At 39.5% G+C, this 22,844-nt stretch overlaps 1 protein-coding gene and 1 long non-coding RNA gene across 19 annotated transcripts in view; one reads left to right on the top strand and one right to left on the bottom strand.

The window, feature by feature from the left end:
• The window catches only part of EPB41L2 (erythrocyte membrane protein band 4.1 like 2), an 81,874-nt gene extending 63,860 nt beyond the window's left edge, over window positions 1-18,014 (top strand). For 5 of the 17 annotated variants that reach the window (XM_060272684.1, XM_060272693.1, XM_035108984.2 and 2 more), the window contains 10 exons: window positions 625-657; window positions 859-921; window positions 3,256-3,402; window positions 8,530-8,583; window positions 8,785-9,333; window positions 11,164-11,286; window positions 11,685-11,777; window positions 12,791-12,871; window positions 14,910-15,015; window positions 16,835-18,014. In XM_060272684.1, coding sequence (XP_060128667.1) covers window positions 625-657; window positions 859-921; window positions 3,256-3,402; window positions 8,530-8,583; window positions 8,785-9,333; window positions 11,164-11,286; window positions 11,685-11,777; window positions 12,791-12,871; window positions 14,910-15,014 — 1,248 coding nt within the window. In that variant the 3' untranslated portion in view covers window position 15,015; window positions 16,835-18,014. The remainder of the gene's footprint in view (window positions 1-624; window positions 658-858; window positions 922-3,255; window positions 3,403-8,529; window positions 8,584-8,784; window positions 9,334-11,163; window positions 11,287-11,684; window positions 11,778-12,790; window positions 12,872-14,909; window positions 15,016-16,834) is intronic. The other 12 variants (XM_060272685.1, XM_060272687.1, XM_060272686.1 and 9 more) reach the window with 12 other exon arrangements.
• Window positions 6,794-15,028, bottom strand: LOC118082103 (uncharacterized). 2 transcript variants are annotated; one of them, XR_004692184.2, is made up of 3 exons: window positions 14,906-15,028; window positions 11,472-14,294; window positions 6,794-9,442 (listed from the first exon to the last, which is right to left on the bottom strand). It is a non-coding gene; the product is annotated as an uncharacterized LOC118082103 (long non-coding RNA). The 2 variants fall into 2 exon arrangements; XR_009557341.1 differs by having other exon boundaries at window positions 6,794-14,294.
• Window positions 18,015-22,844: the final 4,830 nt, after the last annotated feature.

Here is a 22,844-nt window from a genome sequence, read left to right as displayed (position 1 = left end):
CAAGTTATTAAACTGGAGTGTATGGGGAGGAGAAGGAAGTGCTCAAGCATATGACTCATTCACAGAGCCCAAAACGATGGTTTAAGGTTATACATGAAGTCTGCAGTATATATTTTTATGTGATCTCCCGAAAATCATAAAAAACCATTCAAATAAAGCTCTTGGTATCTCTAAGCATTTAACAATACAGTACAAATGTAATTTTCCCTGTACAGTATAGTTTTTAACAGTGAGCATGTACTACAGATGTTATTCTGCGTTGGTATTGCAATTGCTCTTCATCAGTGTTCAGAATTCAAGCTGATCTCTTCACCTTCAGATTTTAAAAAAATTATTTCAAACTGTGGAGAAAAATAATCGAACATGATGGTTGTAGAGAGACAGACAAATCTTCCATTTTCCATTTCACCTATACAAAAAATTACTTCGGCCATTTCTACAGTGTTGTAGGTGGAAGACTGCAGTGGTTTAATAACTTGAGCAGCATCCGAGGAAAAAACAATAAAGGTTTGTAAATAGAGCACATTGTTTGTAGTATTTCTAAACAAAAGACCCTGTGCTACTTCAGTGTCTACACTAACGAGTGTTTTCTTTTGCTGACCTCTGGGTGGTTCCTCTACATAGGCAGAGATAGAAGAGGAGGAAATTCGCAAGGAGGTGGATATTTTTAATTACACCTGGTTGTTGCCTGCTGTTATCAGTGCTTGAGGCTGCTGTCGATTATGTTTGCATAGTGGCTACCCCTGTTTTATTTTAAAAGCCCCGTTTATTGAACTTTTAAACACTTTTTTTGTTGTGTTGATGATCATGGGTTGTTGTTTTTCCGTGTCTTCTTTTGTGTGTGCTTTAATTTTACAGACCTTTTCCTTGAGAATAGATGGGGAAAATATTTATGTCAGACATAGCAATTTAATGTTGGAGGTTTGTATCATCTAAGGAGTACTTTTCTGTTCTCATGGGCTGCCAGGCTGCATGAGATTGGAGGTCACTTGCAGGCTGTTCTAGGCACAGTGCATGAAATGCATGGGGGTGTTTGACTTGGACATGCATGTTGAAAACCAATTTTAGTCACTCTGTAAATGAATGAATTTAAGTATGTAGCTGTTAATACATATTGGAATGGCAAGTAGAACTTATAGCCCTGTTTAGATGTTAATATTTGGAGGAAATCAATTTTTTAAAGACTTGCCAAAAACGTTGAGGATGCACCATCTAGAATTCAACTGCATGTTTCCTTTTACATTTCCTATGCATTACCGGAAATGCGAGGCAATGAATGCTATTAAAAATGATGCAGTAAAATTTGAACCAGGAAGTTCTTTTCTCTCTTCCTGGAATCCTAGAGAGCTGAATCTAATTCTATAGTAAAATAATACTTACACTGTGAAGTAATTCATGCTTTATTTGTTGTGATACCAGGAGGCACTATATTGCCTTTTGAATGAAATTGTGAATGGTAGATTCTTTTGGTAGCCATATTGAGTAAATATTGTTTACCTAATGCATTAAAATGGTGTGTTCAAAGTAACAAAACTTTGGATCCAGAAGAGCAAGCTTTGTCATCCAAATTGGGCTATTTGCACGGTTTAGATTTAGATGATGTCCATTATTTGTATACATGCAAAAACATTACATTAAAATCTTCAGATTTACAGTAACCTTACTAATATGTTATGTTGCTTTTTGGCAGCTTTCGATAACTAAATGCATACTTAGTATAATTTTACTAAAACACTGTAAAGTGTACTGCATAACGTTGCATTGAACAAATCCAAGAAATGTGCCTGGTCTCAACCCAACATTCTTTTTGAAAATACTCTATTGACTCAAACTGTGATAAATCTCTACCAATTGGTGTGGGTTGGTGTTTTTTTTTACTTAGATTGTTACTAAAGGTGCTAGTTGTACCCCTTGAAGTTTTTAACTGCTTTTACACTTTCAAAGCTCATAGTGCCATAAACATGGAAGTCTGGGGGGCAATATTTTGGCTAATTAAATGCCAACACAAAAAAGCCTCCAGTTCTCCTCCTCCCCAACAGACTATGGAAAAATGTCCTTCCTCCATGCTGTCCTTGTTACTTATCTCTCTCCCCCTGCCAGTGTTTCTTCTAACACAGAGCCTGCTTCCCAACCCAATATTCCAGGCACTCTTTTTCTTTCTTCCCTCTTCTTGATATGCATGCTATCTTATTGCCCCTCTAGTACAAGGCTATATCTGAAAGCCAGCTTTCAGCATGATTGAATTGTGTCGTTGGGCATCATGGCATATTATTTTATGGTGCCTTCAGATGTGGTTTGAAAATTAGTTGCAGAGTGGATTCTAGCCCCAGCACACACACACAAAAGAGAGAGGGAGGGACCCACACCCATGTCTTAAGAATGACATACTACTTCAAAGGAACTTCGTAGAATTGTAGCTGGAGAATTGGGAAGTGCAAGCTTTCACTATGTTTGTTTAAATAAATTATAAAGCATAAAGCAAGATGCCTAAATTATTTCTGGTCACACAGCATTTCCTGTGTGTTGTATTGCTTTTCCCTACAGAGTGGGTAAGCTCATGGTTGCTGTACTTTGCAACACAGAAACAGCTGAAGCCACAATTTGTTATCTACCATCTTCTCACAGGAGAGTCATTGGTGTCCATGGTTGTTGGGAGGGGGCAAACTATGCTCTCAAAGTTAAATGTAATAAGGAATAAGGAATAATTTATTGGCCAAGTACCAAACATACTTGGAATTTTGCTTCGACTACATTGCAATGTAAATGTACCTTATACAAACACAATTCCACTATTACTGTACATTAATAGAATGCTTTATTCCCACCCTCTCCCAGTAAATAGTGCCATGTACTTTTGTGGGCAAAAGGTGGTGTGTTTATCCTGGATACTGGGGTGAAGGCAAACCCTGCTTTTCATCTGGAGACTGGGGGGCCTGGTCTTCACTTTTAGGGACCCTGTTGCCCACCACACCCTCCCGTAGTGCATCATAATTATGGGTATTATAGTGACAAAAATAAACATTTGCTTTGTGACTAAGTGTTCTACATCTCAGAAACTGCCTTGTAGCTCAATTTGATAATACTGTAAAGATTAAGGGGGGGAGCACATAATATCACAGTAAAAAAGAGAACACTTTAAATAAGTAAATTACTGAATCTTGATATCCCAGGCACTTTTCATGGTGTGTGTGTTTTTTTAAATGGTTTATGTTTGTCACATGTTGTCCTACCTTTTTTACATTACACATTGCTTAGGACCTGGATAAGACCCAGGATGAATTACTGAAGCATCAGGCTAGCATTAGTGAACTCAAGCGCAATTTTATGGAATCCACTCCTGAGCCACGCCCTAATGAATGGGAAAAGCGGCGTATCACACCTCTGTCTCTACAGACACAAGGGGTATGTCACTGAAGACCCTTGTCAGCATGCATAGCCACAAAATTAAGAAAACTATACATTGTGTTTCAGTATTAACAAGGAAGATATGGGGTGTTTCTTTGTTGCTAATGTGGTATTTGTTTGCTGCTAACACATTAACATTGTGTGCATCTGTTGCTTTCTGTTTGCAAAAATTTCAAAGTAACTACATTACTTTTTAGGTTGAGAAAGCAAGAATGAAGTAGTTATTAATAATATAATTTGAGAGTTTTAGATAAAGAGTGTGGAATGTCAGTTTACAGTGCAGCTCCAAGTACATTCACTCCAAGTCCCTAAGTCAGTTCATTGCCTCACCATTTACAGCAATTTGGAGGCGGAAGTATTCAACAGGAGAAAAAGGGGTAAGGGAAACACAATTCACAACCCTCCCTCCAAAAAAGGTGCTACAGAAAGTTATTCTTGAATGCACTCCAATTTAGTGGTGTTATGTCTAATGCATTTTGAGTGAACCACTGTCAGGCAACTAAAAAGCAGATTCAGAAAATTCAACAGCCATTATCATAAAATTTATAATGCTAAAATGACATTCAAATGTATTTATATAGTATTGAGAATGCTAATAGGATTTAAATTCCAGTATCAGTAAGCTCCAGCCTTCTATTTCCATTTACAGTTTTCAATGTGTGTGTTCTTTAAAAATGAAAAACAAATGCCATAGATGTGCCAATGTATGGCACGCTTTCAGGAGTGAAGTACACTTTTTGTTCAGCACTTTTAAAGTTTACCTTTTAGGTTTCTTTGTGAACCATTTCAATACAAACAACACAAATTAATTATGGAAATCCAGAATGAGTCAGTGGGCCAGGTATTTACTTCAGAACATTTATTTGCTGTTTTTATCTGTATTAAGGCAGATTCTGAAATCACTGTCTCCAGAGTAACCCATTGACATGACTAGACTCCATCATAAAATGCTGTTGCCTTAAAAACAAAACAACTTTGGGGCTTTTACAGCTGAACCTGTAGCATTTCCCATCCTGTATACTTGGAGAGAGATAATTCAGAGAGTACTCCATTCATGATAGTGTATACCAGATGTCTGTGCAGAAAACATTGTTGATTATGCCAGCGACACAGGAATTCTCTGCCTGTTTTTATGCCAGTTGTCCTAGCATAAAAAGGACTGTGTGGATGTATTCGTTTCTTTTGCCATTCTGCTTGTCATGTTAGCTGTTGACTGTGACTGTTATCTCTTCTGCAGTTATTTATTTATTTATTTATTAAATTTGTATCCTGCCATTTCATCAAATGTGCTCAGCATAGCCAACATCAGTAAAATATAAATACAAAATGGATTAGCTAGCGAATGTGCCAAACTCAAGCTATTTGAAAATGAAGACTCAACTATATTTCTCTGAATGTATATTGACATCATTTAAAACTGTTCTGCAGATCAGTAATGTCAAAGAATGGGATCCTCCTAAAGAGAGCCATCTCTGGTTCCAGTGGGTATTTAGCAGTTGATCAGGCTGTATTCTTTTTTGTATTGGGAAATGAGGCTTTAAATGATGCTGCCTGATACACACATAGAGTATATAAGCTCAGGTGCCGGTTCAAGGTGTATCCATCATATACCCTATGCAGCGGCAGATTTGTGCTGTTTGAATACTTGGCTTTCCTCCACATTCAGCCTCAAAAGAGGTATGTGCTTCCTTTGGCATTACTTTCAGTTAGGTTTTCATACCACTGTTCCCTAGCACAGCATAGGGAGCCAATATTTCATATTTGTTAATGTTTTGCATGTCTTTGTCCAAAGACATCTTGTCAGTAATAACCAGTTAATAATAGAATAAGAAATACGCCACAGTTTTAAGTTTCCAGTAGTTGGTACTGTATAAGCAAAATACTTGCCAAGTTGAGCAAGAAATAGATAATCCACTTCAAATTAGTGAGAATAACAGTAGTGTCAGCATAGTTGCAGTGCCCTTGCCAATTTCTATAATACCCATGTTCTAGAGAGTTTAAATTTTACCAGTGAAATTAGTCATTTCTTGAAAGGTTGTCTTAGTTCCCTTCAAATTCAGGACTATGCTACAGGTTTAAGTATGCATCACTGTCTTGGTTTTTTCCCCTTCTTTTCCCCTTCAATTTTTTGTACTCATTCTGAACATGTTAGAGCTAGCAGCCTATTTAAGAATAGTGCTATGTTTTGACATAATAGTAGTACTAATAAATTGTTTCCTTAAGTTCTTCACTGCTGCAGGGGCAGAGTAGTAGGAGACAAAAGAAATATTTAGGCTGGAAAAATATTGGCCGCTATCCAAGAGACTTGCCCTAGTGGAATGGAACTTTCCCATTCTCATCCCTGCAGCCCCCCCCCCATGTGTCCTCAGAGTCAGCTCTGGAGGGCTGAGGGACCCTATAGAGAAGATTTTGTGAGCATGCGAGGGAAAGAAACAGAGGTGCCATGGCACCCGCAGAACTTCACTAGCACTGCTTTAAATACAAACCATTATCAGTAACTATTGTGTATATTACTCAGTGGAAGGTGCTGGATTTTAACAGCCTTGTAGGATCAACTGTTACTGACTTTTGGACTGTATGAAACTCTTCATGTACATAGATATGGGTGGGTAGGAGTTTTCTACAAAAGCAGATTTATAGGCAGCAATTGATACTGAAAAGTGGAGGGCACTTCTCCTCTTTTCAACATTCCTGTGCTCCAAATTGCACTCCAGCATAAATTTGTATTATAAAATGATTGTTTGCCTCCACAGCCATGTGCTTTGACATTCAATAATTCCTCCAAGTAAGCTGACAAAATCATTTAGCCCACATTTGGGTTATAATTTGGGTTTATTGCACACATTTTATAGTTCGGCTTTAAATGTGCTATCTTGCCTACCCTTCCTTTCATAATTAATGACCCAGGGAAAATGGAATATTAATTAAGAAAAAAATGGTTTGCAGAAAAGCCTGAAAATAAGTTTGAAATGTAAGCTAGTTTTAATGGCCATGATACATAATAGGTTTGCACTTGAGGGTTCATGTAGGTTTGAACTTAATAATGGACTTTTCAGAAAGGAGCAAGATTGTGAGAACAGAGTTGCACAATTTTCTCGATGAATGGCTTAGATCCAGAGATGTCTTGCGTGAGCCAGAAAGCCCTTCCAATTATCCAAGGCAGCTTTGCTGAAATCCACGAATTTCTTATCTTGCTCTAGCCACCCCACCTGCTTCACCACACACATTTTGAGAGGGTCTGTTGCCCTACAGGAAGATGTCATGATCTGCAGTATTGGGGGGGGAAGCCAGGGGAACCCCTTGATCATCTTCAAATCCTGTCCGTAATGGGTTAAAAAAAGAATATAATGAAAATGGATGGAGCTGTATCTTTTAGGGAAACATTTGAATGTGCTCTTTCTTGTGTTGGTGTGCTTTTTTTCCTTTTTGTGTCCTTTTTCTTTTCCTGCCTGATGCTTTCCTTTCTTTTGTAGGTCACTGCTGTTTTGTCTTCTGCTGTTTAATTCGTTACTTTCCATTTTCTAACTTGTCTAGAGCCTAGAAGAGGAGATAGCATCAATTTTATTTAGTAAAGAGGGTTTTTCCACTAGCATGAAATCTGCCTTCTCTTCAGCTACCTTGTGGACAGCAGAGGGCACTGTTGTGAAAGATAATGTACCTCCTGAAAAGCTTTCTGCCTCGCCCTTCTCTCAGCTGCCTGAGGTGCTTTTCCACATTTACTTTTTCCATCATAAAACTATATATGAAGACAGTGGGGTTTCATGTCAGATGAAATTGTGTCCAGTGATTAAAATATTGTAAGATGAAATTAGGATAGCGAAAAGTGCAGAGCCTAAAAAAAAAGCTCTTTGAAATGGCTGGTGTATATGCAAAACGCCTGCATGAATTGGTTTTACCAGTGACTTGCGTGTAGAAGTGCCAACTCCATGCAGGAAGTGGGAACGGAGAGTTAGAATGTAAACACATATTGCATCATTGCGCTTTTTTAGAAGTTAGAAGTAAAATTATTTTGAATAAAAAAATGAAAGGCAGGGGCAAGTTAAAAGCTATATTGCCCATTCTAAATGTTTTGTAGACATAGATATTCAAAAGCAATAGTACTATATATTGTTTTTCTATTCCATTTATATTTGAAATTATCTGGCAGCCATAGATTAATCTAGCCTTAAACTTTAATTTGAAACCAAAATTAAATCACAGCTGCTGTAATAGGATTAATTAGTATAGTAATGGTACTGTTATGTTTTTCCTTTCACTTTTTTGTACTGTCCTGTGTGTGTGTGTGTGTGTGTGTGTCATCTCTTAGCTTTTAAAATCTACATACGTCAGTTTGTCCTGACTCTAGGACAAGTGGCACAGTACTAGTTCCTTGAGGATCATATGACAGTATGGGCTTTTAAAATGCTGTTCCTTACATGCTTATATGCCAATCACATTTCTCCATTTAAGATATTACATATATGTACGGTACAGGCAAATTTCATATATCCTCAGAGGTGACCAACTAATCAAGGGTCTAAAACAATGAAATGTATGTAAGTTCAGATATTTAATATCTGTGAAATAGGAACATCTGGCAGAACTTGTAGCAGCCCTTTCAAGGGTGTCAGTATTTGCTGATATACATTAGGTTTGTTAGAAAAATCCGCATATACATGAACATAGTTGGCCAGTTAATGTTAGCCTTGTTTGGCACTTCATAACATTGTTTTACAAATATAATAATAATAATGATGATGATGATAGTTATTAAAGTAGAATATTTATTTCAGAATTTAACCTGTCCCAAGCCAAGAGAGTGAAAGTTTCAATTAGAGGTGTATCCTGTTCAGATAAATCAAATGAAATAAAAACCCCTAAAGAATCCAGATTTACCAAATGCCACCATAACAACTTTGGAGCTTTCATAAGTAGAAAGTTTTACAGCACTCTGGCTAAAAAAGAATTGCATATTTTCAGTGTGCTTATTTCTGTGCACTTGATCTGTGCTAATTGTGCTGTACGTGTGTGAGCGTACAATCAGTCCCTCTGTGATGTTTGTGAAATGATAAAATCAGATGTTTGTGTCAAGAGGTGTTGAAGCTTGTATTTATGTTTGTCTTCTGGTTGCTTCTTGTTTCACAGAAATTTACTCCCCAAACAGAAGAGTCTTCCATTGGAGCCAGCAGGACGATTAAGGTTCTACTATTTTGCCATAGTCCATTGAGCTTTTACATTTCAAAATCTTCATTCTTCCTTCCTTACTTTTTTCATTTAACCATTACAGTCATCTTTGTTCTTCATGTGACCTGAACCACCCATCATATAGTTTTATGTTCATTATTTTATTTATTCATGCTTTCTACTTTTTGTTTTTCCTCATCCATTTGTTTTGTGCAGAGTTCGCATGAGACTCTGAACGTAGTGGAGAAGAAGCAGGCAGAGGTTGGGATAGAAGAGACAGTAGTCACTGCCGATACCAACAGAGGCAAAACACAACTTGTCTCTGGTGGTGGGCAAACTCAGAAGATGGAGCACCTATCAAAGAATGATTCTTCATCGTTGTCATCAAGTAGCAGCAGTAGTGAGAGTGAAGATGAAGTAGGAGAATATCAACCACACCAACGGATGACTCAGGGTGCCATAAAAGAAGAAAAAGAAGAAAATGAAGTTGTCATAGAGGAGGGAGAACACAATGCACAGGCAACAGTATGTGCAGAAATTTCACAAGAAGCCAGTCCATTTCAAGTAACAGTTATGCACATACCAGTGACAGAAACATTGGTCCAGGCGAATGAAGTATCCACCAAGACACCCAGAGAGGGGCACCCGGCAAAACTGGATAAGCAAGGCCTGAAAGAAGAGAGGGTGGAAGAGCAGCTCAAAGTAAATGGAGAGGCATCGCATAGTGACATTGATGTTTCACAGCAAATAATTTGTTGCTCCGAGGTAAATGGTAGAAGAGTAAGGGATCCTTTATCAGGCGCATCGTCCTAGGGTTCAGTATCTCTGCCTTTCTTCTTCTCTGTCCTCTTCAGGTTTTCATAAAGATTCAGATCTAGAAAGTGGAAAATGGATGTGCAGTCAAATTCTGCTTTTGGTTAAGGCTTCTGAATTTTTTACTAGTTTGGTTACCCAGAAGAGCGAACTTGCCTGGGATTATGCCATCTTTTTACTTTCTCATGTTCTGTTTGTTTTGCATGTGTTAATTTGTTTGAGTCTTGTCCTGTCTAGTTTGATTTTTATTATCCTTCAATAACTTTTAATTGGAGTTGTGATGTTACCTATCTTGTGCATGAGATGAAAATGCATTTGATGTAATATTCTTAAAACCCAAGTACCGGTATTTTTTAAATTGAGAAACCCTACTTATTTTATGAAACCCCCTGTCTAAATACTAAAACACAAAGAGCCAGGATTTGTAGGAATGCACAGTTGGTGCATTCTATAAATCACCATGAGACACACACACCATATTTACTACTCTTAACCAAAGTCCTTTGCAGATACAGTTATTGTTTTATGCTAGCCACTTGTAGTCCTCGAGAGGCATGAACTTACTCAGTAGAAGCTAAATCAAATTTATTTTCTCTAAGAACATGCAGCATAATGAAGAAGAGATGGTAAATGAAGCACAGGTTAAAGTTTTCAATCCAACTCAGTGTGTGTGTGTGGGGGGGGGGGTCCTGGCAAACAGCAACTTGGGAGCACAGCAACTGTGTTAATCGGCTGAAATTTGTGGGAAGACTAAACCCATTCCACCACCATCCAGCCATCCATCCCCCCAAAGCTGATCTGTGCTGTTGCTCTGTGTGTATTTCAAAAAACAGAATGGTGCACATAGCAGCTGGACTGGAGGGGGATTCACAGAGCCACTTGCATGTGCAATTCCTCCTCCAGCTAGAGAAATGTGTGTGTAGCGCCATAGTTATACTGGAGTGGCTGAGGGCATTTCCACCCCCAAGATTATAAAATATAGAAACAGAAGATTTGTAATGATGGTCAGGGCCATCTGGGTCAATCTTGTCCCCATTGGCAGGATTTGTCAAGTTTTAAACTCTATCAAAATGCATTTATGAATTTTATTAAACATTGCCATATAAGGCATTGAAGCAAGTTTGTGACACTCTGGAAGTAGTGTACAGAGTTGGTTTGGGGGTGACATCTATTGGCTACATAAGGGTAGGTCATACCAACGAGATCATTGAAGATATATTGACAAGCTTAATAAACAATGATTCAAACTGAAGTATGGTAGATACATATCTTGTTAACATGGTGTACAAGACAGAAACACATAAATGCTGTGGCCATTTGTGGCTCACCTGCAGTGAGTATATATTTGCATGAAGTTTAAAAAAACTCAAGTTTTTAAATCAAATGTAAGCTATGGGTTTAAACAATGGGAAGCTGTGACTGGCCATGGACTCATCACTTTATACCCTGATATTTTAAAAGCTTTAAATCTTACCAATCTGATTGTATGTTAATTTATTAACCATTTTTATATGCTACTGATTTAAATTTATATTCATATCTAGCATAGGAAATATACTATGGTGATTTTGAAGTGCTTTCTTATATTTAGTAGACAGAACACTTAACATTTCTTGTGTGTTCATGATTTTCAGACTTGGATTTAGAAGTTCTTCTAAGGAATGTTTAAAAAATGAATCTAGGATCTTGTTGCCTGAATCCAGTTCATAGACTGCTGTATACCATGTACTTTAGTTTCACGAATTTTGAATTCATACTCTTCTGTGTCTTTCTAAACACTAGCCTCCAGTGGTTAAAACTGAGATGGTGACCATTTCAGATGCTTCACAGAGAACTGAAATATCCACCAAGGAAGTACCAATTGTTCAGACAGAAACTAAAACGATCACATATGAATCTCCCCAGGTACAGGTGTTTTATAATTTAGAATGCCTTTTTGGGATACAATATTGTAAGCTTGTTGGGAGAGGACAGGTTGCCATATCTCCTTGTGGAAATGATATCTGTATACATACGCTGCTTATACTAGGACAATGAACTAATGGACTTCTTTATCTGAGAACATCACTGAAATGCCATCTTGACCTCACCTGCCTGAGAAGGGGTTAATGATGATTGAATCACGTTAAATGACATTTAGTACATTGTCTGTTCCAGAATTGTCGTCTGCACTTGAGTGGCATGAGAAACATAATCTAGACATCTTCATTGTCTAGAACAGGCAACTTCTGTTTAAAGGAAGGCTGCTGGTTTGTCTTCCGTTTGTCAAAATTGACTATTGCTCTTTCTTCTTGATGATGCAGTTTGATGGCAGTGGTGATGCTGGTGTGCTGTTGAGTGCACAGACGATCACTTCAGAATCTCTTTCTACAACCACAACCACACACATCACAAAGGTAAAAAGAAAAACAGTGAGGTTTGCTGTTCTCAGCTGTTTTAACAAAACAGGACAGAAGTAATCAAAATGGGCTGTGAAATGTTATATTATTCAAGTTTCTGGGCATGTTTTATATTTACTAATGAACCATTCAGAATTCAAGATTTTGTGACTCGCTTATTTTCTGGAATCTTGAACTTTCATTATATTTAACCTAGGATGATTTATTTTAAGTATGTTTAGAGCAGTTGTTGTTGTTTAGTCGTTTAGTCGTGTCCGACTCTTCGTGACCCCATGGACCAGAGCACGCCAGGCACTCCTGTCTTGCACTGCCTCCCGCAGTTTGGTCAAACTCATGTTCGTAGCTTCGAGAACACTGTCCAACCATCTTGTCCTCTGTCGCAGAGCAGTTATGACTATCCTAAATGAAGGCATGGACACTGTTACCATTTAGTGCAGGCATCCCCAAACTGCGGCCCTTCAGATGTTTTGGCCTACAACTCCCATGATCCCTAGCTAACAGGACCAGTGGTCAGGGAAGATGGGAATTGTAGTCCAAAACATCTGGAGTGCCGAAGTTTGGGGATGCCTGATTTAGTGCCACCTGTCAAACCCTCTCCCCACTTTCGATGCTACTCTAGGTTGCAGTGCATAATGGATTTATGCTGCTGATTATTTTGTGCTGGTGGGGCTTTTGCATGTTCTTTTAGTATTGTTTATCATATTTGTATTTTACTGAGCTTAAATTGTGACCCACATTTGATTGAGTGGTACTTGAATTTCCAGACAGTGATGAAGAATGTTGTTTTATGCTGCATGTGTGGTTTTTCTGTTACACATCTGAATACTGAAAGTATAGAATTAAGTCTTAAGGCCTTAATGTGCTGTGTTTCTTTTATCTTAAGAATTGTTACTAAACAGTAAACATTAGAAGAACTAGAGAAAGATTTTCTGCCTTTCCTATGTTCAGTTACAAGCTGCTACTTACATTGGGGGATTAAGTAAAACATTTCTTGTTCTTGAAATCTTTAGACAGTAAAAGGTGGTGTGTCAGAAACCAGAATTGAAAAGCGGATTGTTATCACTGGCGATGCAGACCTTGACCACGATCAGGTGAGAGACAGAACGCATCATATTCTACTTTCCAATATTTTGCCTGTCATGAGGCATTTGAGGTTTTTCCCCTATCAAAAATGTTCTGTTATAAGAACACGAACAATATTTTTAAAACTCAACCACCTCATGATGTAAATCACTAACAATCACTAAATTACTGTAATTATAATCTGCCATTTTTACTATGTGGTGCTGCACTGATTCTTAATTGATGGTAGGTTCACAATTTAACAGAACAGGGATTTAATTTTCATTTCTTAATTGTAATGTACCAAGGGCTCTGAGTAAATTTAATTTCAGATTTTGATGTGCCTGTAGCAAGTGGCTTGTGACAAGTTCAATCTCTCCTTGAAGCCTGAAATTAAATGACAGAGCTGTTTAGCATTAGGCATGAGGGATGTCTGTCCCAGCACATGCTAAAACAAAAACATACAGCTGGGGAATCTGGAAAGGTCAGACAACAGATTTGCTTTAATAAAATTCAGATCTCAGTATACTCCACTTAGGATAAATAGTATAAAGTCTTAAAGTAAACATTTTAGAGATAGATTGTATGCATCTGTTTGTAACACAAGATCTTGTTCAGCATTATAAATGTCTGAGTTTTTAATTCATATAAAACATGCTCGTATTCAGATGTAAATTCCAACATTATTTCAGTAAAATTAGGATCTTTAGTAACCCTTTAAAATGGAAAATACACTTGATAAGAACAAAATACTTTTATTTTTCATATTTGAACCCCTGAATTCTTCAGTTTGAACAACCCTGAAATGTCATTCTTCTAAATGATGTTCAGTACAGTTTAGAAATAAAGTATTTGTCAAAGCTGAAACTGTATCTAGGAAACTTGAAAACATTATTTCTTAAAACCATTTTTTTCTTGCCTATCCGGTCTTGTTTTCAATTTTGTTTCTCTGTATTCTGAAGGATAACTCTTCCATGCTCAAGTACTAAATAAAGTATAGGCAAAGCAAAATAGTGTATGTATTTACTTGGCCATTTATTGTTAAGCCCTGAAGGTTCTATATTTAAAAACTGATTGCTATTTATTTTGGTTTATGTCTTGAGTTTCCAGTGTGCATCTGTCAAGGCAAAATCTCCACTCATTATGTTTACCTCTGAACTGTGTTTTGAAAAGATCTTTAGGGAAAAGTTGCTAATTGCCCAGTGCTTACACTTTCCACATCCCACATCAGATATGGAAGAAAGCTGACAGGTGGTTCCTGGCAGAACTACCCATTACCTTGGGAAACATATATTCCCAATCCTACAATTGCTGTGGCAACTGTGGTAGTGGTGGTGGTGAGAATCGGTTGTCAAGGAGACTTGATAGGGAATCTGGTGCCCACTGATTGTTTTCTCCATCCTTGCTCATTTTTGCTTGGTTTGGGTTTCTTGTCTGAGTCCAGCTGGTTTTCTATGGGAAGGAGGGGGTTTTAAAAACCAGTTAGGGCATTTGAAAGCAGAATTGATAACTGAGAATTAAGCAACCTCCTCTTTGCCCACTGATTCCCCTCAACAAATTTCACCCTCTCGACTGAACTAGATGGTATTTTGGTCTGATTTAGAATGATTCCTCTTACGTCCTAATGCTTCTTTGTCCTTGCAGCAATAAAGCATTCCTGTCTAGATACTATATTGATCCAAATGGCTCACCATGTGGATCAATATAAAGATGTGTCTGTGGTGTGCTTTAAAAAGTTTTTCTGTTTCTTACCTTTCTGGAGTTTTTATTGTTAGTGCTTTCTTAATGTTTTGGTGAAAAACTGCTTTGTGAGGTTTGCCAGAAAAGGAGGATCTTAATGCTTTAGGTAAATATGTAAGATACCCAAAACATAGTTTACAGCTCATAACTTAAAAAGCCTAGAGGGGCTACTGGGTATTTTGTTTGACTGTCTCAGTAATGGAGGAACAGATTTCTTCCTCTGTTCAGTTGTCACTTCTGAACAAAATCAGTCCAGGAAGTGTTGTCATTACTGGCCAAACCACCCCATGATTTTTATTTAATGAGTCCTTTTTAATACTTACGTAGGCATTGGCACAAGCCATTAAAGAAGCCAAAGAACAGCATCCTGACATGTCTGTAACAAGAGTTGTGGTGCATAAGGAAACAGATCTTCCGGAAGGAGGAGAATAAGGTAAGAGCCTGAGACAAGAGCTGATAGAATGCTATTATCCTCCCAGGTTAATAATAATAATAATAATAATAATAATAATAATAATAATAATAATTTATATCCCGCCCTCCCCGGCCAAGACCAAGCTCAGGGCAGCTAACATCAAATATATAATACATTAAAACATAAGGTCAAACTATCAGTTGAAATACAGCTTAAAATCAGAATAAAATCAGATGGCATCCCACGAATTAAAACTAACTATGGGGTTGGGAACATTAAGTGCTCACCAGGCCCAGCTATTTGTGCTGATATCATATGAGCCGGTGAGAAGGGTTAGAGGGCCCCCTTACATGCAAGGTTTTGTAAAAAAAAAAAGGGGGGGTCAGACTGGACCCGGGCAAAAGGCCTGGTGGAACAGCTCTGTCTTGCAGGCCCTGTGGAAAGATGTCAAATCCCTCAGGGCCTTGGTCTCTTGTGGCAGAGCATTCCACCAGGCTGGGGCAGGGCTGAAAAGGCCATTGCGCTGGTTGAGGCCAGCCTAACCTCCTTGAAGCCCAGGACCACCAAGGTATTATTTGTGGACCATAAGGTCCTCTGCGGGACATGCCAGGAGAGGCGGTCCTGTAGGTATGAGTGTCCTAGGCCGTATAGGGCTTTAAAGGTTTAAACCAGTACCTTAAACCTGACCCTATACTCCACCAGAAGCTAGTGCAGCTGGTGTAGTACTGGATGTGATCACATGGCAAGGACCCCGTAAGGAGCCTCACCGTGGCATTCTGCACCCGTTGGAGTTTCTGGGCCAGCCCGCATAAAGCGAATTACAATAATTGAGCCTGGAGGTGACCATCAGATAGATCACAATGGCAAGATCAGGGCAGGAAAGTTAAGGGACCAACTGTTTGGCACGGCGGAGATGGGAAAATGCTGCTTTTGCTGTAGTTGCGACCCATGCCTCCATGGAGAGGGAGGCGTCGAAGGTTATGCCCAGACTCCTGACTGAAGGCGCTGGTACTAATTGTGCCCCTGCAAGGGATGGGAGTTTGCCCCCCAACCCAACCAGAGGACCTCTGTCTTTGAAGGGTTTAACTTCAGCTGGTTCCCACGCAGCCATCCAGCCACCGATCTGGTCAATGTGTCTGGGGCTGAGTCAGGATGGCCGTCCCATCAGCAGATAAAGTTGGGTGTCGCCAGTGTACTGATGTCAACCCAGCCCAAAGCTCCGAACAAGTTGGGCAAGTGGGCGCATAAAGATATAAAAAAGCATCGGGGGGGGGGGGATTGCACCCTGGGGCACTCCACAGGCCAAGGGGTGCTGTGATGACAACTCTGATATGAAAGGAAAGAGCGCAACCATTGTAAGACTGTGCCCTGGCTGCTGCTACTAAGTACCTGGAACCCCTATTTGAATGTTATTGACCACAAATAAACACATCTTTTGTGATTCTGTATGGAATCAGATCTAGGGTCTAATGTTTTGGACCTTTCAGTTTGGAGTTTTGTTCGGAAGAAGAGCACAAAGGGAAAGCAGAAAGGAATGGTACAGCATGGCTGAGACTATAGGCCTTTTGAATGCTAATGGTGATGCATGGAGCTCTTTGCAGTGAGAGAGAGAGAGGGAGGGAGCAGTTCCTTAGCTAGCTCCTTGAAAAATGAAGGAAATCTGCTCTTCTGAAGGGGGAGGCCTGATGCCACTTGAAATAAGAAAAATGTAGCATGTGACACTTGAAAAGGGAACATTACTCGAAGAAAGCTGTAAATATGGTTGAGTGTTTTTAATAGCATTCAAAATCTGTGACTAAATGTAAAGAATGACATTAAACTGCTTGCCTTTCTTTAGAATTCTGAAGACTGATTTGTGACCGAAGAACTTTGATCATTCAAGTTGGTGTCCCCACCGCTACTTCACTGACTCCACCAAGCCTGGTGACAATGACCAGACATCTCCAGAACAAATTGCCGACACCAAAACTTCTCTGGTCCTTTACCATATATGTCTTTTATTTTTATAACCACTTCTTAACATTCTTGGCTTTTTATGAGGTTTAGAGATTTATTATTTTTTTCCACATCTCCCTGACATTTTATATAACTGATTTCTTGTTTGCATGAAAGTGAACAATATTTAGTAAGCACTTTTCACTTTGGCAAGTGCAGGAAGGAGAGAACCTTTCACTAAGTCTTTTCAAGATGTTTCCAAATAAAGCCTCTCAATGGGATAACAGCTTTTTTTTCGGATTATTCAGGTAAATAAAACATCAAATAATATAAGAAATACATTATCTTGTATTAAAAGAAAATACAAAGCTTTCATATGACCTGGTGGGGGAAATAAATTAATATTTGTATGGATGTTGCACAAACTTCTTATAGTCTCTTCTGAGGATCTCCCACTTTCTGAAGGGAACTGGTGCTGGTATACTATAGAAGAGATAGTTATAAAGATGTTTCTATTGACTGAGCGCTGTTTTAGTAACCTCTCTACACTTCAGTGCCATTGTTCAATTTCTTCGTGGACACTTTGGTCTGCAACATTCCAGACAGGATAGGAAGGACTTTGCTCTCTTTCCTTCTGACAAAGATAATCCAGGCAGCTTAAAACCTTAGTGCTTTTCTCTTAACATGTTAAATGTCAAACACTTTGATTATATGAATACATGTGCAGGATGCTTGCATTACATAACTCATTGTCTACCTGTTAGAACTGACACGTCTGTTGAGCAGTTGTCTTTAAGTAGTTCGCCTGATGTCTTGTACAGGTTTTCAGGACATTGAGGAACTAGGGGGGCAGCCAAGGACCCATTGTAAGTAGTATGGGAACCAACTCTGTTGAGTGAGGCTGCTAGTCACTGAGGAGGTCTATATGAAAACCTGCTAACTGTCTCTCTCCCACATACTTCACTGTTCACCTTGTGTATAGTTAAGATGCCATATTAAATTTATAGCAGCTTGAGGTTGTATTAAGTGATATTTTGCTTTCTGTAATACTGTTATAAAATAAAGTTTGTTTATTCTCTAAATGTTTCAGCACATTTTTTGAGCCTCTTTAACATGATTGAAAACATTTCAAGAGGGTGGGATGTCTGTTAAAACAAAACTTGTTGATTTTATGTAACCTAGTAACATTTCCTAGAGCAAGAGGCACCCTAGTTTTGTTCCCCCTGCCTATCTAACCCAGTGGGGAAGAGTCATGCTGTTAACTGAATGTCCTTCTAGAGTAAGGTTACCAGATTTTTTTCAAAGAATCCGGGGACACTTCATTGAAATCATAGGATTTTGTCAGGGGACTGATTTGTAAATCTAGGGGCTGTCCCCAGGAAACAGGGACATCTGGTAACCTTATCCTAGAGGTCAAGTTGCCCAACTCCCCAACTGCTCCCTGAAACCCCACTGATTCTCCCCAACAATCTTGCTATTGTAATGCCATTAGCAAGTAGTCTTCAATACAGCAATGTCACAATCACATCAAAGATGAAATCTCAGTAGCAAGAAGAACTGTCTTTCACCAGCAAATTTCAATTCATTTTGTGTACAAGGTTCCTACCAAACCTCTTTGCAGTTGAACGTGTTACAAATCTGTAATTTCCAAAACAAACACATAACCCTATACAAGCCCTAAGAAATGCATTAGGTCTAAAGAATGTCATCAGATACAGGCAGTATTATACTCTCTTGTATAAGAACAACATTTCACTGTATTTCCAACACTTGTGACCGCAGAAAGATTTTTTTAAGTGGTAGAAAAATGGAAGAAAAGTCCAGTTTTTCATTTTGTGCCCAATTATTTTTGCATGAAAACATTTTCTGAAAACATTTTCTGCTGTTAACTTTATAGTAGGAAGCAAAATGATTAAAATCCATTTTTTTTAGAAAACAAGCCCATTCATTTATACCTTTTTAAAAGAACAAATTGTTGCAGCTTCCCTCGCACACCTCCCCCCAGTTTTTGCATAACACCAAACAGCAGTTAAACTTCTGGAGTAAATAGCCATTGTTAAACTATGTATCTGGAAGTTACCAATTTCTTAGGATGGTCTTGGTTTCCTTTTACCACTTCCCTTTTTGTAGTATTTGGCATAGGCTTCAATGGCAGCAGCATCAGAGGGATTATGAATTAGGTAGAGCTCCTGGTCCACTAAAAAGGATAAACACACCATGTTAGTTTGTAGCAGCTGTTGAAAGGCGACCAGCAAGATAAAAATTTCCTCAGCAGTAGGAGCTTCATGCTTGTGTTCATTGGCTGCCAAGTTCTACACCAGTTGAAGTTTCTGAACTGTCTTCAGAGGCAACCCTATGTATAACGTGTTGCACTAACCTAACGGGACTGATGCCATTTGAACCAACAGAAGCTGCTTTTTAACTTCATCAGTGGCCTGGAGTTCAGGGTGAGCAGTGAAGTAACCAAGCTTGCTGATGACACACCATTTATCAGAACAGTAGAAACAAAAGGGGATTGTAAGGAGCTCTTGTAAGAGATTTTTCCATGCTGGGTGACTAGATATTAAAATGGCAAATGAAATTCAGTCTAAGCAAGCGTAAAGTGATAAGAAATCAGGGCATATAAATAAATCCTAACTTTGCAAACTCACAGGATTCACTGCCTAGGACAGAGACCTTGATCACTGTGCTCTTAGGAGGAACGGTCACCATCCAGCTCCCAGAATGGCCCCTCTCCCAACTGCCACCCCCCCCAAGGCCCTCTGAAGGACCATCTTGCCCTGAGGGAACAAGAAAGAGTAACAGGTTCCTCTAAGCAAGTTGCCTTTTACACTCTTCTGTAAGTTAAAAAATTGGATGCTTATTGCTGTAATAACCTTCGGGGAACCACTTTGTGAGGGCCTCCTGAGGAGCGATATGTAAGTACAAGAAAGAATGAAATAGCCATATCTAAATGCAACAGGGAAATTGGGCAAGAGCCGGAGAGCTTTCGGTGCTAATTTATGGACTTTTCCAAAGCACTTTCATTTCAAATGCATTGATAAAATTGTGTGCCAAACTTGAAATAGATCTGGACAAAATCAAGCCAGGCCGAGTGGGAGACCCAAGACATAGAAACCCTGTACCTTGCTTATTAAAAAAAAAACACCCCCACACACACAGAGCGAGCGCTATTATTTGCCATTGTCTTACTGCTTGATGCTCAGATCTGTTCAGCTCTATTCTGGGTTTTTTTTTGGGGGGGGCTGGTTCTGAAGCAGTGCTGTATCCCACCCACCAGTACCCTTTCAATACTGGCAATCTACGCCATACATTATTATCAGTAGGAAATCAAATATATTTACTGGCCTTTGCCTGGGGAAGTGCGCTGAGGATAATATCAGTTTCTTACAGTACAGCGGGAGATTAGGTGTTGTTTCGAAGGAGCTGGAATTAGTCTGCTAGTCCTAATTACTGTATAGGTTAAATTCAGAGTGTTATGCTTTATTATTAGTTCTGCCTACCTGCCCACCTTTCAGAGCCCTGGAGTGGCTGACTCACCCTCTTGTAGCTTAACCCTCAGGTAGGCAAGGAGCAGGAGCAGCAACAGAGTCACTGGCAGGAAAATTCCCACGAAGAGAAGCCATCCAGGCAGCTCCCTGACAAAAGCTGTCAGGATGTACACCACAGCCTGACCCATCGCAAGTAGGCTTTGTGTAGCTTTGTACCTTGTTCTCTGTATTTTGTTGCTCCTGCTGCATGGCCTTTGCTCGGCCTGTATTAACTTCTTTTCCTTCTGGACTTTGCTTTGTTTGCACAAGCCTGTGATTTCTAATGTGAGGGCCACCGTTAACAGAACTAACTCGGCTGCAAAGTTTAGAAGGGCAGATTGAAATGGCACATAACAGCAGCTAAACTGAGTAAAGAGGGGCTTTTATAATTTCTCTAGTCAACTCTTTATTTGAAATACCTGCATGCCACCTTTCTTTCGTCACAAGGAGGCTAAGAGATGATATAAAGCATTTCTGTTCTGTTCTTCCGCACTTGCGTTGTGTTAAATTTGCTTTGCATGATGCACAGGAAAGTGGGGAGAGTACTGATGTCTGTCTCTCCCATGGTTTCAGAAAGTGTGGGGATCTTGCAGCCCTAGAAGATTATCAAGGCTAGGAGTTGAGGTTTGGTGCTAGTCTCCAGCCAACGGTTAGGGAGTTGGAGTCCAGCAACAACTGGAGGACAGCAGGTTTCTCACCCCAGGATAAAATCTCTTGTGTCCCGTCCTCTAAATTCCTCTAGTCTCTTACTTAAAGGCTCTTTGCCAATGACAAATGATGCACGCTGGTGTCTATATTTTGTAAGGTGCATTTGCTCCACTGAGCAACTATTAAAAACCATCACATCAGTCCTGCTCCTGCTTACTAAGCTGAGATCAATTCTTTGCCAATTCTCAGACTGTAGAATACAAAACAATCTGGCCAAGTCAGGAATAATGCCCTTCCTGTCACACAAATGAATGTATAGAAGACACTTAGAAGTGATAGATTTGATACATTTGACCTAAATTCTCATGTATGAATGTTGGTGGCAAGCTACTCCTTTATACACAAAATCCCCTTTCCTGAACACTTTCCTGAATCCTCCTTTATTCAAATCACTTCTCAAAAACTGCTTTCTGTGATATTCAAGCCTCACCTGCAAGCTAAATGAAGCCCGAGGATACACCACTGTACTTACTCATGTTCATCTTGTTATCTCTCTCTCTCTCTCTCTCTCTCTCTCTCTCTCTCTCTCTCTCTCTCTCTCTGCTGGTGTTGCTGTTGCACTCAACTCTGTCTAGACTTTGCCTCTGGCTAACAGAAGAGCTCCTTCCATCTGCAGATGGCTCTGATACAGCTGTGGAATATACAGAGGCAATAACCCACACCCACCCAAAAAAGAGAAATCTCTGGCAGGTTGGGGAAGCCCTGGAACAACACAGAAGGTGACACTGGAAGCTGCAGAGGGGATATTAATAAAGAGGGCTAGGATTGAATAAACAGATGCACATATATACACTGATCTACGTATAATTTATGCTCTCTCAGTGAGCAGCACCCTGCTTTCTTAAATTACTCTGTAAAGTACTATGTGGATAATAGTCTGTTTGGCTTCTATTGTTGTTGCATCCTTGACTGAGTGAACAATCCTCAGAAGTATGTAGCAAAGGTGTTGGATCATGAAAATGGTAGTGGCAGAGGAGACAAGGCCAGAAAATGACTGAGTGTCATCAAATGACAACATGGGCACACACAAGGAACAATACCAACAGTGAACAGGAAAGATTAACAAACTGCGGAGAAGCATTTGTCCTTCTTTTTTATGAGATTTTAATACAGTAAGGAGGTTGGGATATCGTGGGTGGTATCCAACACCGCAGCTTGGCTGTCACAATGGACTTCTGCACCCGCAACAGAACTACTCCCCTTCCAGCCCCATGAATGCTCTCAAAATCAGCTCTGGGGGATTAGGGCCCCTTTGGAGCAGTTTGAGGGGATGGCAGGGGAAGAAGAGGAAACAGAAGTGCTATTGCAACAGGGGAGCTGAACACACACCAAGCATTGGATGCAACCCTCTGAATTCCAGTTACATGAACATAAAGCACGGGTAATATGGCTCCCTGAGCAAGGATAAAATTCCCACCCCCTCCCCCTCAAAGATTCTTATTTTCACAATAATTCCTTTTACTACAGTTGCTTTTATGAATCTTCTCAGCAGGTACTCATAAATATGTTTTATAATTATGAGCCTCATTTAGCTAGGCGCCCTGTACAGGGAACCCCCCCCCCCCTAGATCTGACACTGCATAATGTTCAGTCAGAATTTTCAAAAGCCAGGGTTCAACTCTGGACCAGTGGAACAATCATACACCAAGAGTACCTCTGCACATGTTCAGAGTG

This window comes from Zootoca vivipara, chromosome 3 (assembly GCF_963506605.1).
Source record: "Zootoca vivipara chromosome 3, rZooViv1.1, whole genome shotgun sequence".
Taxonomy (NCBI): domain Eukaryota; kingdom Metazoa; phylum Chordata; class Lepidosauria; order Squamata; family Lacertidae; genus Zootoca; species Zootoca vivipara.
This window is presented reverse-complemented; position numbering and strand designations above follow the sequence as displayed.